Source organism: Diuraphis noxia, unplaced genomic scaffold (assembly GCF_037042655.1).
Source record: "Diuraphis noxia isolate RWA-SAM2 unplaced genomic scaffold, SU_Dnox_SAM2 contig0004, whole genome shotgun sequence".
Classification (NCBI taxonomy): Eukaryota; Metazoa; Arthropoda; class Insecta; order Hemiptera; family Aphididae; genus Diuraphis; species Diuraphis noxia.
Window position 1 is genome coordinate 67702063 of NW_028301714.1, and position 18857 is coordinate 67720919.

The 18857-nt window shown below is 27.9% G+C and overlaps 1 protein-coding gene and 3 non-coding genes across 4 annotated transcripts; all 4 read left to right on the forward strand.

Moving 5' to 3' along the window:
- Window positions 1-1446: 1446 nt before the first annotated feature.
- LOC149056398 (5S ribosomal RNA) lies at window positions 1447-1565 on the forward strand. The gene has a single exon (XR_016191817.1). It is a non-coding gene; the product is annotated as a 5S ribosomal RNA (ribosomal RNA).
- A 1054-nt stretch (window positions 1566-2619) lies between these two features.
- Window positions 2620-2738, forward strand: LOC149056399 (5S ribosomal RNA). Its single transcript, XR_016191816.1, has one exon. It is a non-coding gene; the product is annotated as a 5S ribosomal RNA (ribosomal RNA).
- Window positions 2739-3427: 689 nt separating this feature from the next.
- On the forward strand, window positions 3428-3546 carry LOC149056400 (5S ribosomal RNA). Its single transcript, XR_016191815.1, has one exon. It is a non-coding gene; the product is annotated as a 5S ribosomal RNA (ribosomal RNA).
- A 2376-nt stretch (window positions 3547-5922) lies between these two features.
- On the forward strand, window positions 5923-12577 carry SCCRO (defective in cullin neddylation 1 domain containing SCCRO). Its single transcript, XM_089226846.1, has 5 exons — window positions 5923-6166; window positions 6358-6586; window positions 6858-7026; window positions 9079-9292; window positions 10015-12577. The coding sequence occupies exons 1-5, from the start codon at window positions 6164-6166 to the stop codon at window positions 10210-10212; spliced, it is 813 nt and encodes a 270-aa protein (XP_089082972.1). The 5' UTR covers window positions 5923-6163; the 3' UTR covers window positions 10213-12577.
- Window positions 12578-18857: the final 6280 nt, after the last annotated feature.

The following is an 18857-nucleotide window of genomic DNA, read 5'->3' on the forward strand; positions in this document are numbered from 1 at the left end:
AGGACGCCATGTGTTTTCTCCGTCGTACAAAGTGAGTAGCATAGCAAATTTTACGCTCAGCAGATCACGTTTATCTCCGTTAATTTAAAATTTAGAGTGAATTGACCTATTATGAAAACTGAAGGCAAGATTATTACCAAGGGAATCTCATAGGCTTTTTATTATATTTTAATTTTAAATCGAGTTATGAGTATTTTTAGATATAAAAATAATTTACATTTTTAAAATAGTCATAACTCAGTTTAAAATTAAAATATAATAAAAAGCTTATGAGATGCCCTCGGTAATAATCTTGTCTTTAATTTTTATAATAAGTCAATTCACTCTAAATTTTAAATTAACGAAGATAATCGTGATCTGCTGAGCGTAAAATTTGCTATGCTACGCACTTGTACGACGGAGACAACACATGCGGGTGTGGCGTCTTCTCAAGAGATTTTGTTTCACTGGTATTAATCAAAAAAAATAAACATATCAGCATCAGCTATTATACTGTACAGAAGATCGGGGTACCCACTTGACACTTGAGTTAACTGGCAATATTTAACTGATGATATTGATAATAATTATACTAGCACTACACCGAACAGTCAAATCTCTTTTTATATTTTTACATATTGCTATTGATGTATCACAAAATCAAAGTAGATACGTACTTACTTATAGCAGTCCGTATTACTGGAATAAAATGTACAATTATTAAGCTTTAAGGTTGTATAGTTTAAAAAATTGAAAATCTAAGGTAACTGCGATTAAGTTCCAAAAAAATAACAATATAATTTTTTTTTTTTTTTTAACAGAAATGTAGACTAAAGTTACTTAATCAGAGACGGATTTACACAATTGCCGCCCCATTATTACGACTTAGTAAAAAAACAAAATAACGAAATATGTAATCTATGGTTAGTATTTAGATAATAGAAAATATACGTTCCGGCAGTCGTTCGATTATTTACTTGGGCGTTTATTGTTATGTATTAGTATTATAAAATAATGAAGAAATTATATTAACAAGAATATTATGTTATACAAATATTAAACATTTTTATTTTCCATCCTTCAAACTTCAAAGTAATCACCGAACATAAGAAAATCAAAAAGAAACCTAGAGTATATTTTCAATAAAATATTGGCCTAAAATTGCCGCCCCTAAAAATTTGCCGCCCTAGGCAACTGCCTACTTTGCCTGACGCTAAATCCACCACTGTACTTAATTCTAAAAATCATGTAAAAATAAAAATTTACATTTTTTTATACCTGGTCAATTTAAATATCATTATTTTCTAGAAAATTGTGGCCTAACATATATGGCTATGATTTAATGATACGTACCAAATATCTCATTTCTTATTATATTTTCATAAAAGTCTATAGTACAGAAAAATCTAAACGATATTTTTGCTATAACTAGTCAGTTTAAATATTTTTATTTTCCACAGAGTTAACGCCAACGACCATACCACGTTGAATACACCAGTTCTCGTCCGATCACTGAAGTTAAGCAACGTCGGGCCTAGTTAGTACTTGGATGGGTGACCGCTTGGGAACACTACGTGCCGTTGGCATTTTTTACTTTTTTTTATAACATTTTATTTATTTTGCATTTTTAACTTTTAGAACTATTCACTGTTATCATATTCAAATTGTTTTGCCGCAAAGAATTTATTTTTGAAGTACTTCCTAAAAAATTAACTAAATTTATTTTGTTGTCAAATTCCTGTTTTTCCAATTTTTTCTTTGTTTTTCTGGATTGTTTACTAATTTATTTTATTTTTATACAAAGCAATGATATTTTCAAAATTATTTTGTCCAATATTAATAATATCAAACATACCGTAGGTATATAATTAATGGCTAGTATTAAAATAAATTTATAAATACATCTGTAATCACAATGCCTATGTAATATATAATATTATGTATATTACAATATATCTTTAAATATACTTGGTAGGTAATTATATCAATAATATACAACCCTTTTTGCAATAAATAAAGACTTAATGAAATACCGTTTAACGAGTATAATGAGTGTAAGTGCTAACTACTAATTAAATAATAAATTAATATTGAAAATAAAATGTTCATGCGATGCGGGAATAGTGGCATTAAATTTAAAATCCAGTGGCTTATGCAGTATTTTTCAATCTGGTGGGGAGGAGGGCTTGGAAATAAAAAATCACTCAGTTATTTTAATATAAGGTTTGAAAAATAAAGTAGATAGGTACTTTCTTTATTCTTCTTTTCTTAATCATATGTACCTAGTTGTGACAAATTTAAATAATAGAGACTGTATGGAACCACGGGTAAAAAAAAACAAACAATATTATCAATGGGGAAGGCTTCAGCACGTTAACTCCCCTTTGCGTACGCCACTGTTAGAAATTATAATAAAAAAAAGCATAAAAGATAGTTGTTTGATATCTCATTATTTTTCACACATTTATTATTATTCAGCATAATTTGATTAATACAGGTTAAAATTCAGTTATAACATAGATTTATTTAGTTGTGACTTGGATTACTGCAAGTAGTGCAAGTCTGTAATATAAAAAAATGTGAATATTATTTTTCCTATATCTGATCAGTTTAAATTTTTTTATATTTTTCTCCTCCTTCGCCAACGACCATACCACGTTGAATACACCAGTTCTCGTCCGATCACTGAAGTTAAGCAACGTCGGGCATAGTTAGTACTTGGATGGGTGACCGCTTGGGAACACTACGTGCCGTTGGCATTTTTTTGCTGTTTTTTCTACTAATAAACAATTATTCATTTTTTACTTTTAGAACTTTTTCCCATTATTTTTTAATTCAATTTATTATTCCTTAAAAAATTCATTTTTGAAGTACCTACTATAAAATCTACTAAATTTATTTTGTAGAAAACTTGTTGAAAAAATCTTGTTTTTCCAATTTATTTTTTATTTTTTGCCTTTCTGGATTGTTTACTAATTTATTATATCACTTACTAACAGTGATATTTTCAACTACAATTATTTTATCAAATATTTATTTTAAGCCCACTGTATATTACTAATTGTCTTTTATTAAAATAATTTTTCTCGACAAAAATGATTTTAACCCGTATAGTATAAATATTTAACATTTAAAAAATATTAAATTAATTTTATTTATATATATTATTATAATTTATAATGAATAATGATATATGATATCCTAACATCATGAAGACGAAATACAAATTATAGATGGCCTATTTCTATGTGGCTATGTTAGGTACCGTCCAAATATCTCATTATTTATTACACATTAATAATGAGTAATTCAGCATACATTAATAATTATAAGCTGAAATGCAATATTAAAAATTAGATTTCATGCAAATCGGCAATATGGAAAAATGTGAACGATATTTTTGCTATAACTAGTCAGTTTAAATATTTTTATTTTCCACAGAGTTAACGCTAACGACCATACCACGTTGAATACACCAGTTCTCGTCCGATCACTGAAGTTAAGCAACGTCGGGCGTAGTTAGTACTTGGATGGGTGACCGCTTGGGAACACTACGTGCCGTTGGCATTTTTTTGCTTTTTTTTCTCAATTTTTCCAACTATTCTCACTCTTTTCATTAACATATTTATTATTTAACATTACAATTTATTGTACCACTACGAATTCATTTTTAAATTAGCTTCTATAAAATCATAAGGACTCTACGCACTAAGGGACAAGCATTGTTATTAACGTTATTTAATCTTATATCCTAGTCCGTGGTTTATACAGGGTCTAGCAGATAAACCTTCAGTATGTAGTCATGTGTCTGTGAGTTATGACAGTGATTAATGATTCAACCATGATATTCGGTATCGAATATCGATCGATGATGGTGTACGAGCCATTTTTAGTAGGTAGTAAGTTGTAAGTACTAGGTGTAAATTGTTGAATTTCGTGTGTTTGTGTTAGGACTGCAGTATTATTTTTGAAGAAAATGGGCTAAAAGTGATGGTTAATTCGGATCACTATACTATGTCTGTCACACGATGGAGATCTTTTTCCCACCTAACCTAAACCAGTTTTCTATAGGAACGATTAAGATGGAGAGCTCTTGTTACCTCCTTTTATTTAATGGATAAGTGCATACTATTTTTAATTTAATTTAAAAATAATTTTTACTGTAATTTTGTTAATTTGAAACTGCTTTTAGAGATACGGGTGGTTATTATAACCGGAGTTGACGGACCTGACACCTGTACATAAAAAACTGATGAAAGATGATAAACCATTTTGATAAATAATGAGTAGGTAAACCGACAGAGTCAATTTATTATTTTATATATTATATGATTGCAATGTAGTGATGTATAAATAATATACATTTAACATTAGTGACAAATAGCCAAGAGCCGACGTGACTCGTAAAAACAACTTAATTTTATCACCATTTCATATTATATATCAATGCGCATCTTCAGCCTTGCAAAAACAGCATAATTTTATTACCACTTCGGATTTATTACAATTCGTAGAAATATTTGATAACTAATAAAAAAGCTACGAATAGGAACCGCCTTCAACTACATTTGGTAATAACAACAACCCCGTCGGTACCTTTTGATCCACCTCCTAGTCTCTTATTAGTTACTTGTAACACTTAAGCCAGGGGCATATTTAGATATTTTTTAGGGGGAGGGCTGTGGTATTTTCTCCAACTGAAATTCCCAATTCAGCCTATATGAGTTAGAAAATTTACATCTGATAGGACATAATAAGCAGACTTCATAAAAAATTCCTGGATTTCGGGGGGGGGGGGGCTGAAGCCCCCTTAGCCACTCCCATAAATACGCCCCTGACTTAAACCACCAAGATTCTGCATAAATACAAGACTTCGTCCATACCAAAATCAGAATTAGTTAAATCTCCCACACATGTAGAACTTATCTGGTCGTAGAGCCCGTGCACTCCACATAGCCGCCAGACTAAGTTTCTCCCATTGTTTTAGTGAATAGATTACTAACTTTTCGGGCAGATACTTTTCGTCCTGTCATCAAATTTATATCATTTTATTTTTGACATTACCTAATAAACATTTAATAATAACGTTATGTCGTTTTACTCTGCAACCTTCTCCTTTGAAAAACCTGATCGTCGTCCAACGTCGTAGAACTCAAAATATAGACGTTGCTGCGTTAGTGAGGGATCACTATTCAGTATTCACTACAATAATAAAGACATGACTTACGTACAGACATTACGCACAGATATATAAAATAAAAACTAGATTGTTAACTGTTATACGACGTAAAGTAACCATCCGCCATAAAAAGGAAAAAAAATAAAGAGGTCAATGGCCAATGGGTCTCATCACAAGTATTTAAATATTGATAATAGGTGACTAAAGCAGGCTGACAAAGACTATTTTATAATATGTAACTTTTCAATATGATATATTATATTAATTATTTATGCATTTACATTTCAGTATAATAAATTACACAATTCTTGTAATAGTTTTTATTGTTTTATTAATAATTATTATTATGTTAAAGTGTTAAACTATTTGGTTAGACGTTAAATTATGGTTATAATTTTTTATTATTTTAGATTTTAGAAATTATAATTATTATTCAATTCTGTGATATAGTAATTATTTTATAATAATAATAAAAATAATAAATATTTTTACGTTATCTTATAAACACAAGTGATAACGAACATTGGCCTCGTTTAACATGGCGGCCAATGGCTTCAACCAATTAAACAGACGCTATGTTATTGTTAGCAATCTAGTTTATTCTATATGAGTGATTACATGAAATCATATTATACAGGTTAACAATATTTTCAACGTGAATGTCAAACAAAACAATTTGTGATATCTTTGTCGACACTGTTACGAGTGATTATAATTACAGGATTATCACTCGAACTTTACTGTTAATACCTATTATTGTTCATAAAAAATATATTTTCTTTTCTTTTGTTACTATTTTGCTATACATTAACAATTAATTATTAGCCACTTTAATTTGGAATGTTTATCAAAATGTCGTTTGATATCAGTATAAATTCTTAATTCGGACGGTGATTAATAAAAAAAATGTCTACACGAGAGTTAAAAATATCGGACAGTTACATTTTTTCGCCAATTTTACGTTGCAAAATATATCATTAATTTATAGTCCAATATTATTTCGAAATGGTAAGCGACCTTTGTAACTAATAATAAATTAAGTTGTTCTTGCAAGACCATTTTAAACTAATTTTAAATTATCTTTATTTTCATTTCTATTCCTATTTATTTAAATTTTTGTGATAGCCCATTTTTATTTATTTGTATATACATGATATATAATCTAATTATTATCTTATTTTAATTTATTTGATTTTCAGAACAAATTAAAATCATCTCAAAAAGATAAAGTGAAAAAGTTCATGACATTCACTCAGACATCTGAAAGTGTTGCAATTTTTTGTTTAGCCAAAAATGACTGGAAATTAGAACAAGCGTCCGATAACTTTTTTCAAAATCCACATGAATATGAAACTGTGAAAATCAACACCCAATTAAGTTTTGTTGTTGATAAAAGAAAGCTGGAGGCCTTGTATGCTAGATATCGTGGTAAAATTTTATAGCATTAATTATATTTCAAACTATAGACATTATTCTCAAATCGTAAGAACTTTATTTTAGTTATTCTAGTTAGACAGTTTTGTTTAATAAACCTTAAATATTATTTTTTCTATTAATTACTATCATTACTTTACTAATAATTTTTGTTTACAAATAGGTACTTGAGTACAATAAAATAAATTTTACAAGATAACATTATTATGATTAGCTGGTTTATTTTGTTTATTTATCTAAGCATAATATATATATATTGTTTTAGATCCAGCTGAACCAAACAAAATTAATGTTGAAGGTGTTATGCGTTTGCTAGATGAACTTAAATTACCTCCAGATTCAATATTAGTACTCATAATTGCTTGGAAATGTCAAGCAGCAGCTCAATGTGAATTCACTAAACAAGAATTTTTAAATGGAATGAGTAAAATGGGGTAATTTTTATATTTTTTATGATATAAATCTTATAGTTAAAAATAAATCATATCTTTTAAACTATTCTTACTAATCTAATCTTAAGTATGTAAATCTAAGACAATTTCTCTTAATGATCACTGGCTAGGTTAAGATATTTATATTTTTATATCCAAAGACATCATTTTTTTTTCGATAAAAGGCTTAAAATTTAATTTTTGTATGCAGTAGTGCAGTGGAGGTTTTGGTATTATCTATACCTTTATTACTAATATTTGGTAAAATTATATTTTATTTATTATAATCCTATTTGTAGTATTTTCTGTTTCAAGGGTCCTTATGTGAAAAATTTCTTTATACGAGTATACTGGGTGGTTTACAAATTATGATTACCCTATTTTTTTATAATGCAGTTATTCAAAATCTGATATTGGAATCTTTGAGTATACTTGAAGACCATATTTTCAAATTCATGAGATTTTTTGTACCACTTAACTCCTGTGTCCTGTGTCAATATAAATTTTAGTTTTTCAAATGAGAAGCCCAATTTTTTACTGTAATTCATTTAGTAGATATTTTTTTTGTATTTAAATCAAAATTCTAATACCTAGTTATTGAGTTATTTAAAATTGTGTTGTAAGAAGGTTCATATTTTAGATTTATAAAATATGTGTATTGACAATATGTCTTTGCCTCTTTGGTAGATTTTAATTTTAATTATTCCATCAACATAAATAATTTGTAAAAATGACCTAAGTATCATAAACACTAGTTCCAATATTACTTGTATTTTATGCTTTTATAAAACTATTTTTAAGGACTGTTATTCTTAGTTCAAACATTTTTATAATTAAGAAACTACTCGTTAACCTTTATAATTAAGTACATCAAAATTTAAAAAAAAAGTTATCTAATAAATAGTTAACCATAAAAAAGAGGGATTCTATTTGAAAAACAGAAGTTTGTATTGACACAGGACATTCCTTAAGTAGTATAAAACATTCAAAATAATAAATTCATTATTAAAGGAAAAATGGGGGTGAGCATATCTGGTGAATTACCCTATATATGTAGTAATTTTTCTCATTTAGAAGTAAAATTGGAGGGGGGAGGAAACAGAAATGGATTTCGTTTTTCATATGAGGGGTGTAAAGTAGATTTAAAGTTTACAATATCCATTTTTCATAAAAAATGAAACTAATGTCTTGTCATATAAAATTATTATCGCTGAATTCAAATAACACTAAACCCCTATATATATTACACAGTTGTGTATTCTCCTGCACATGTACTTAAAATTTAGAATATTAATGTCAGTAAAGAATGTATCAATGTTTAGATGTTATAACTAATGTATAAGTGATTAATTTTAAAGTATTTATTTGTAATTTTTTGATATGTTGAGTTGTGAATTGTGATTCAACTGTTATTTATAATATCTTTTTTTAATCTTCCAACTTTTGATATATTTATTTGATCAACATTGCATAGTGTAAACAAGGTTTTCCAGGGTAATGGACATATTTAATATAACTCATAGAAGAAAAAATTTTGTTTTAAGCACAAAAAGTAAATTCTTTAACATTTTTTTTTTTTTATTACACCATTATATGCTTGTTATGATCAAACTTTAATTAGGTTTAAGGCGTATTACAAGAATAGCAACTGTATAAGTGCGTCCTTTATAGAATTTGATGTAATTTTAGTATGTCAATATTTGATTTCAGGAGTGCTTACGTAGTATTCACCTATTCCAAAAAATGAAAATTATAACCCAAAAACCTTAATGGTGTATAACCGACATTTTGTTTTCAATAATGAAAATGAAATATTTTTTTTTACTTTTGTGAGAATTTTTTTAACTTTTCTATTTCTCTAGAATACTCTTTCTAATGTATGCTTAAAATATTAAAAAGTTAGGTTATAGATTAGTATGTTTACTAGTAAATTATTCATAATTATTTATTTGACAACAGATACAAAAATGGTTCTAAATTTATCTATTAGTAGAATAAGTCAAACATAGTATATTGCATATGAATATAATTTATGTTCCTTATAATTTTTATTAGGTCTGATTCAATAGAGAAATTAAAAATTAGATTACCAACTCTGGAAAGAGAACTTTCAGATCCATCAAAATTCAAAGATTTTTACTATTTTACATTCAATTATGCTAAGAATATAGGTCAAAAAGGGCTAGACCTTGATATGGCTATTACTTACTGGAACATTATTTTTGTGGGGCGATTCAGGTTCCTTGATCTATGGTGCCAATTTCTCAGAGTAAGTGATTAAAATAAAAGTTATAATAGTTCATAATTATAATTTATAATAGATACCTGATGGTTTTGTTTTAAATATTCATGTGAAATATAATTTTAAATTTATGCCTATATAATGCTAATGACATTATATAGGCATATGTCTCATATAGACATATGCTAATATAATGGTTACCTTAGCATTAATCTTTAGATATAAAATTGTGATTTGTAAAATTTATAAAATCTAAATCAATTAATTTAAATTAATTAAGAGGATGTGATACCAGCATGTGTTGTGTCTGTTTTACAAAGGCGTAACATATCAAATTTTTTGTCCTACAGATCACGTTTAGCATTGTGGTAAGATTAATATTCAAACAACCTCATTAGCTTTTTACTGTATTTTAAGATGTACTAAAAATTCACAATTTTAAAATACTTATAACTCGCATCAAAATTAAAATATAGTTAATACATCACAATATTGTCTAAATAATAATCTTAACTAAGTTTTATAAGAGGTCAATTCACTTAAATTTTTAAACTAACAAGCATAGCGTGATCTGTTGAGCGTAAAATGTACTATGTTACGCAATTGTAAAATGAGACAACACATGCAAGTATCACATCCTCTTAAAATCTAATTCTAGTCTATAACGCTTGCTTATTATTCCATACCATAATAATAATTAAACCACTATTTTATTGTTTTTAAATATTTATGAATTACTATTTTTACAGGAACACCATAATAAATCAATACCTAGAGATACGTGGAATCTTTTATTAGAATTTGCTAGTGTTATTGATGAAGAGATGACAGATTATGATCAAGAAGGAGCGTGGCCAGTTCTAATTGATGAATTTGTAGAATGGGCTAGGCCTATAGTTTGTCAAAATAAATCATCCCATATTATAAGTGAGACCAGATTATTGTAAAAATGATTGAACATCGTATATATTATTATATATATGTTTTTAAATTATAATATTAAAAATGTTGATCCTCTGTTTTAAATTTGTTCGAGGGAGAATAATGTATGACTGCTCTACTAAAATATGTACCTTGGGAATATTTTTAAAACATGTTATTTAATTTGTATAGCTTAAATTATATTAACATTATATTCTTTATCTCTTACAAAATTTGGAATTTAATAATTATTGTGTTATTAAAGCTTTAATGAAGATGAAGTAAGTATTTAGGTCTCATTGTTTGTACTTTGTTTGTATAGGTTTTATCATTAATAATTTGTATAAATTTAAATAATATACATTACTGGTTCTGGCTATCAATAACTACAACTTAATTGTAAATTAATTTATTAATATAACATACTTATATACTTATATATTTGAACAAACAGAAAATATACCTCTTTAAACACATTTATTTGAATTAAAATAATGTAATACAATTGGTTACCTATTTTATTTTATTAAAACTTAAATAAGTACTTAAAATTATTTATAAATATTAAAAACATATAATGCAAAAGAAGTTAGAATACATATTGTTAAAAGTCTTATACTTTCACCAGGTTCAATGATAATTGATTAAATATACAATATAGGTATCAATTAGTTTAAATAATTTTATAATATATTATTTATATTTATATTAATGTTAGTATACCCATACATTTTATTACTTAATATGTAAATTGTATTATAGAATTAACACAAGGGTTCAATTTAGCTTTAAATAATAGAGGGTAAATTAATATTTTAAAATTCAAAAAATTTTGTGAGTTGAAATAATCAACAATCTCAAATTTAATTTAAATCTAAGAATGATCAGGACATTGTGAATATCATTTTGTAATTGATTGTGGAGATCTTATTTTTCAAAAAATGTTCTAAGGGGATAAATGTGTCAGTTACCTAACAGAGTATTATATTATGTAGTCATGTAGAAATATCAACTCAATCATAACTAATTATTAGTGTACTCTAGTATACATTTGATTTCAATGAAGTCATGGCTCACTCTTTGTTATAATCCATTGACAATATTATTAAACTGCTTCAATAACATCTTGTATTTCCTAATTTCTCCTCTTAGTATACTTTTTGATTATTTAGTATTTCGTTGAACGATAAAATTATCACTCAGTCACTCTTTATTACTATTGTATACTTTTAATAGAGTTGTATACTTTCTGAATTAAGAAAAAGATTCACATGATTTTCAACATTATTTAATTATTATTTTTTCCATTTTAGATTTTGATGTAATGAACATAATATAAAATATAACAATGTACATACTATTTTACATATATAATTTACTATTTTTGTTATTCTTTTACCTAATAGATTCATTTATTTGCTATTATATAGAAAATTGAAATGTAATTATTTTTGCTATTATAACTTGTAACTTGTAAGATAATAATATATGAACACTTATTTTGATTGTTAAAAATTATTAGGTACTTAATAATTATTTATTGAAACAGTAATCATATACTCATTAAGTACAAGGGATTAAGTATCAACCACTATCACATAGTGATATAATGTACATTTATATGTGTCAACTAACAACTTATATAACCTATGATCAAACTTAAATGTAAGAATATTATCTAAGCTACCTCATTGGCTTTATTGATATTTTAATTTTAAAATGAACTATTTAGTTAGTCAAATATTGGTTTTTAATGTCTTATACTTTAACATTTACAATTTATCAAAACCTTATGTGATGTACTAAATATTCTTACTTTTAAGAGGGCGTAACGGCAACACCTGTATTTGTTGTCTGTCTTATAAACATGTAACATAGCAAATATATACTAAGCAGTTTACGTTTTATTCCATTAGATTTAAAATAAGAGTGAATAGACCTATTATACAACTTGATGGTACGACTATTATCTGTGTTTTGTAAGAATTTTTTACGATAATTCAGTTTTATGTGAGTTATGAGCATTTTTATTTTACAATTTATTATACATGCATAACTCATTCAAAAACTGAAGTATCTTAAAAAAATTTCTAACGAAACAGATAATGTTCTTACTGTCAAGTTTCATAATAGGTATATTCGATTTAATTTCTAAGCTAACAAAGTAAAATGTTAACTGCTGAACATACATTTACTATTTTTATGCATTTGTAAGACTGAGACATCAAATGCGGGCGTGGCATCCTATTAAGTTTGATGATATTAGAAATGATTACTTTAATATAAAAGAGCAAAAATTATTAGAAAATTGTTTCTGCTGAATCCAAATTTGGTATGATGTTTGTTTGTAAGATGGATTAAGCATTTATGTGGTGTAGCCATGACAAAGTATATATTTATTATATTTTTTCATAGTTGATATATTAAAAAAATGTTACACCTATTTTTTTAATATATGAAGAGTCTATATAGAATCAGTTGTGAATCATTGATTAGCTATTAACTTATAACTTGCAAAAGATATGTATTCAAAGGTTTGATGAAGTTGTTAGTCATAAATTCATAACTTATGTTAGTCCATCACTCCGATGGGCTAACATTACGCTGGTATCTCTACAGAAACTAGTGGTTAATAGGTATTAATTATTATTAACCTAATTTAGGTAATAAGTTACAATGCAATTGACTGAAATCAGTAGCTTAAAACAAAATCAGTCATAATGACATTATGTTTCTGTATTTAAATTATTATGAAAGAAATAAATGATAAAAAATGACAATTCAAGTCACTAAGAGAACTAGACAAGCTACACTAAAACTAGATTAGAGGATAAAACAGATATTGTTTTATTTTTTAGTCTTTATTTTAAATAAGAATAATTTAAATAGTTTCTTGGATATGACTGTGTTTAAAATGCATTTGTCAAAAAATATTTAAATACAAATAATCGCAAATATTGAACAAAACTGCTAATATATGATTTTAATTTTTAACCTCAACTTAATTATTTTATTTCCTAATGTTATAAATTCCATAGTCTAAAAAAATGTAATTAATTTCAAAATAACAATACCTATATATTTGTGTAAAAAAAAAAAGGTTTCCTGGATATTATTTTGTTTGCCTATGAGGACTTGTAAGTGTAGAATGTTGCCTTGTGTACGTTTATTGTTTCAAGTAGATTGCGGATGCAAATTGTATAATCATACAATTGCTTATTTATTTTCTTCTGAATTTAGTAACCCCCACTTTTCTGTATGTTCCAGTAATATAATATGTTGTATCAAAATAGTCAATTAAATCTACATTATATAAAATTTGTAATTACATTCATTAGTAATTAATTTGAATATTAATTATATCTATAAATGTGAAACTATGAAATACCTATATTGCTATATAGGTGTATTATAATATAATTATTATAGATTCAAATTTGATAGAATATTTTATATTTTCGGACTTTTTGTTCAACTTTTTTCAAAATGAACTTTAAGACTGATTAACATAATATATGTACATATATGATTCATGTGTGTATTGGGTATAACTATTCAGTGGTTAAAGTTATGGTCGAGGGTCGAGGAGACGCAATTATGAAACTCAAACACTCAGTCACCTTATTTCTGACTGCTTTTAAAAGTTGACAGTTTCGGTGACTGTTAAATGATTTGTAAAAGAGACCCCCCTCCCTTAGGTTGGCTGATTTTTAATGTGTACAATTTTAATATTGTAAATATAATTTATAGTTATCAGATCTAACACATTGAACAAAAAATTGTCATATCAGGTCCACCCCCCTTCACCCCCTCCCCACAACTACACGTTTGACAAACACTAGTGACTGGTCGGGGTCTTGAAGTTTAATTAAAATAATTTCTCCGTTCAAAATTTGTAAGAATTAATTTTAGACATTTTATCATTTTAGATGTACCTATCTAGTGCTAATAGTTAATAAATTTATTTTATAGCGTTTAGTAGATTGATAAAAATAATAGGCTTATAGTCTCACACCAGTACACTGTACACCACAAAATAATATTTAGGAATTGTTGAGAAGGCGTTATGATCATAATATTGAGTCATATTTTAATTGATATTATAGTTACAATTTTTTTTAGCAAATTTAATTAATAATTCAACTGACTGGTTAGATATACCCTGTACTTATACGATATTTCATGAAATGAATAAATAATATATTAATATGTTTGCAAATGAAATACACTATAGAACTCATTATATAAAAAAATTCAAATAGCAATTGTACAAAGAATGATAAAATATATCGGATAAAAATTAGGTTAGTCAAACAAAATAAGAAAATGACAAAAAACAAGTGTAGACAATGTAGTTAAGGTACATTTTTCCTGTTGCGACTGTTGCGAGTGAAAACTCGGAGTCACGACACTAAGATGAGACTTGTTTGGCAAAGCAGGTAAATCGTACCTTATGTCAAAAATAGTTATAAGTACCTAACTTTGTAGAAAAATGGCAGTTAAAAAGTTATCAATATTTTATAATTGTTGTATTTTTTTTTTATATAGTTTATTCAGTTTTTTGTCATTTTTGTCCAGGTACCTCACAGGCATCCACATATACTCAGTGTTTGGAAAGAACGTCGTTCATGAACGCATGTTCAATGTTCATAGTTAGTGAGCGATACCTCAAACGTCACTCGTTTTTTTTTTTTTTTAATAGAACGTGAACGTGAATGCGTTTGTTTGAAAAAAAACACGAACTTGAACGAATTCCTTTTTTTATTGAACGTTCCAAACCGTTATTTGGGCTGCTAACTTAATTTAATCAGCTACCAGTTGCCACTTTTAACTTTATTTTTCTTATAAGTTATAACATTATAAAAGTCTGTTTAAATTGCTGGATGGCTTTGTCCTACTTATTTATCAACCTATTACCTATGGCACACGTGACACGATGCACAACCAATAAAATAAAACCTCAATTTTCCCAACACATAAAATTATAAACTACTACGTACCTATACAGCTATATACTCTCTAAACAGTATAAACATAGTAGAAATTTAAAATAAATTTAAGAGGACGTTGCATTTGAAAAATTTGTTGTCTCCATCATATAAGTTCGTAATAATAAAATTACACTTGGCATTTTATCTTTGTTATTTAAACAATTTAAGTGAATTAACCAATTTTATAAAATTTAATGGTATAAATACAACGCACTATTTGAAAATTCAAAATATTCATATAAGGATGTCGTATTTTATAATATTTATTTATTTTTTATATTATCGTAAAATAGCGATATACGAAAGCAGATAATAACCATTAATTTGCATAATAGGCAGCTACTCATTTTCTATAATATCTTTAATATTAAATACATTTCTCTCTCTTTTTTTTTTTTTTTTTTTTATATAAGAAAATATACAACTATACGAGTACAATTAAGCACAACAAGTAATAATGATGAAGAGGATTACATAACATGAAAAATGGCACGATGTAGGAGGGCTCCAAATGGAGCTACCTACTTGGGTATTTAAGTATTTTATTAATTAATGGAGGAGGTCTCTAACCCTTACATTTCTCTTAAAAAAAAAAACGGATTTTCTCTGTAATAGTGTATAAATCGTATTAATGTATTATATAATCAATTAATCAAAGTCTAATTATACTATAGTCTATAAGACAAAACGACAACACTCGACGGGTAAGGTTGTACTTGTACTACAACTCACACTATATATAGCACTGTGCCACAGTAGGTACATTTTTACAAATAGGTCAAAGTTAATAAAATCAAATTTTAAATATTATCTATCATGTAGATATTTCAATTTTATAAATGGTTTTTTTTTTCTATTCACAATATTTTTAGGGCTTAATGTAATACAAAAATACAGCTGAACAGTGATTTAGGTTAGGTACAAAAGAAAAAGAAATTACGCCCTCTTTCATCGCGGAGATCTTCGTATGGTCAGCATGGTGAACGGAAAAAGTCTCTATTTTTTAAATAATATTTTATATTCTATATTATTATATTTTCAATAAATTTAACATGTTATTATGTTTATAAATAATTATACGATAAAATGATTATAATTTAAATCTACTATTATACATATTTATATGTTTATTATGTATAAGTATAATATGCATTTTTCAATGTTTAAAAAGAAAGTCGTAAATGAACGCACGTTCATAGTTAGTGAACAACACAATGCTTATATTTTTAATGAATTTGAACGATTTTTAAGACACTCATTTTATTTACTATTTAATAAATATATGTATTATGTGTATAAAATATAATTTAGATACTTCAGAAAATGCATACGTTCTAAAGTCTAAATTGTGTTTTTGTTTTTGGGCTGACTCCTATGTGTTTATGGGTTTTTATATAAACTGCTGGTAAACTGTTCATAAACAAAAATTACGAGTAAATGAACGACCTAATGAATGCGTTCATTTTTAAAAGAACGTGAACGAGTTCCTTTTTGAGGACTGAACGTGAACGAATTCATTTTTTTATTAAAAGTTCAGAACACTGCATTTTTAGTAAATATTAATTAAACTGAAAGAAAATATCTAGTTAACTATGTAGTGAATAATAATTTGTATTTATATTCTTTAGTGAATATGTGAGAATAATTTATAATCCTAGAAAGGTGCTCATTTCATTTATAGTTGCTTGTTAATTATTTTCAATAAAATATGTAACATGTAACATAATGTATTGATAATGATAAAAGACTGAATTTAAATCAAATATTAGTTTGGAGACTTTTTTTCCTTTAGACTTTGTTACCTAGGACTTTTTTTTCCTAATATCAGTCATTATTGTTGTTCTAAGATGAATTATTTAAAAACGCGTACATACTAAATTTGCTGGGACAATAGAACAAAAAACACGTGATAAAAAAACAAAAATACTACGAGCTCGATAAGAGGGACAAAAAACGCAGTAGGTAAAAATAACGCAATACTTTCGTTCATACACTGCTGCGCGTTAATAAATCGTTATTATTGTTCGTTAGCGGTTTTTGTCGTGACGAAATTTGTACATAATATTATTTATGTTTATCTCGCCGGGTGGACGATGACCGGCGGACACGGTCGTTTTATTTTTAAAATTCGCCGAAGCAACCACCACACGAGTACAAGACGACGACGATGACAACGGTTGTGGCGTACTAACTACTAGTCCAAAGTCCAACCGCCAAGAGCATCATATTATGCGGCGCACGTTTCCGGAGTTCGCAGTTTCGCACTTCGTCGCAGCTTGATGATGCGCGCCCTTGTCCTTCACACACACACACGCGAGTGCAAAAATACGAATCGGGTTCGTGTGACGTCACGCCGCGGGTCGGCAAAAAACCGGACGAGATCAGCAGCGGTACCAGGAAAAGATAAAACGCATTAATATAGTACTGCAACGGTATAAGACGCACGCGCGCGCGCGCGCGTGTGTGTGTATCGCGGAAACAAATCTGCGCGTGTTATATTATATACATGGGTAGTATTGCACTACTCTATTCTGTGCTACTAACAAGTAACACTACCTTTGCTACTACTACTATATAATACTACTACAACAATAACAACAACAAATAAACAATGTCCTGTGTGACGCCGCGAGTGATGATGTCACGCGTGCAGTGTACAATATTATTAATAATACGATGGAATATATTTTTATGATAAATCAATACGTCGTGATTGGACCATTGTTATTGATACTTATGTTTATGAACATAATAAAACCATAAAAGTTAAAAAATATTAACGGATAAGACGTATTGTTTTTTTCTTCACGATATCGGCTTTAGGACTAGAAAATATAATATAATATCTCTTGAGTAATTATTCTTCAATCACGCGGAGTCTTTTATTTCTTTTTCTAGATTTTCCGGCCCAATAATGACGTGTAAGGACGTTAGTGTATGACTCTCATTATCAGAACGTTGAGATTATTGAGAACCGTTGATAATATAAAATAATATGCTGTGTATAGTTTTTTAGAATATCGTTTTGCCTTTGAACGGACGTTAATGTCGAGAGAAAAAAAAATTGTAAAAAACGCCTCGTTGCCAACAAGCAATGCGCTCATTGCGATCGTCCTCACAGTTCTCATGCGCTTATGGCCCCGTATGTGCGTCGAAGCACACAAAGCGTGAACTGTGAATGGGCATAAGCAGCAATAGTAGTTAATAATAAATAATAATGTAAAGGCCACATCAGTTTATCATATCCTCCAAGGCTATTTCCCGTCTCGTTTATTTATTTCTCTCCATTTCATAAATTGCCGTTGACGAATTGTTGTAACTTGTGGACTACCGTAGAGCGTAGTTCCTATAATATAGTATATAGAAGTTACTATTTAGTTACAAGTTAGCTATGTATAGTAATATAGTATATTATTATATTGTAATTTGTAATATTGTCCTCCTCCTAAGCAACACAAGTCACACACCACTGCCACCACCAGTTGTCTCCGAACCCGCGTGTGGTGTGTACAGATGGACGACGCGTTTTATTCCCCGTCCGCGGCCGCACTGTCTTTGCGCTCGCCGTTCCCCACCCCGGAAAACGACGAGTCATCGCGCGTGTGCGCAAGCCTGGACGCGCATCCTTCTATTGTGCGTGTGCAAGTCGTCGTCGTCGTCCTGTCCGCCGTTCGCCACAC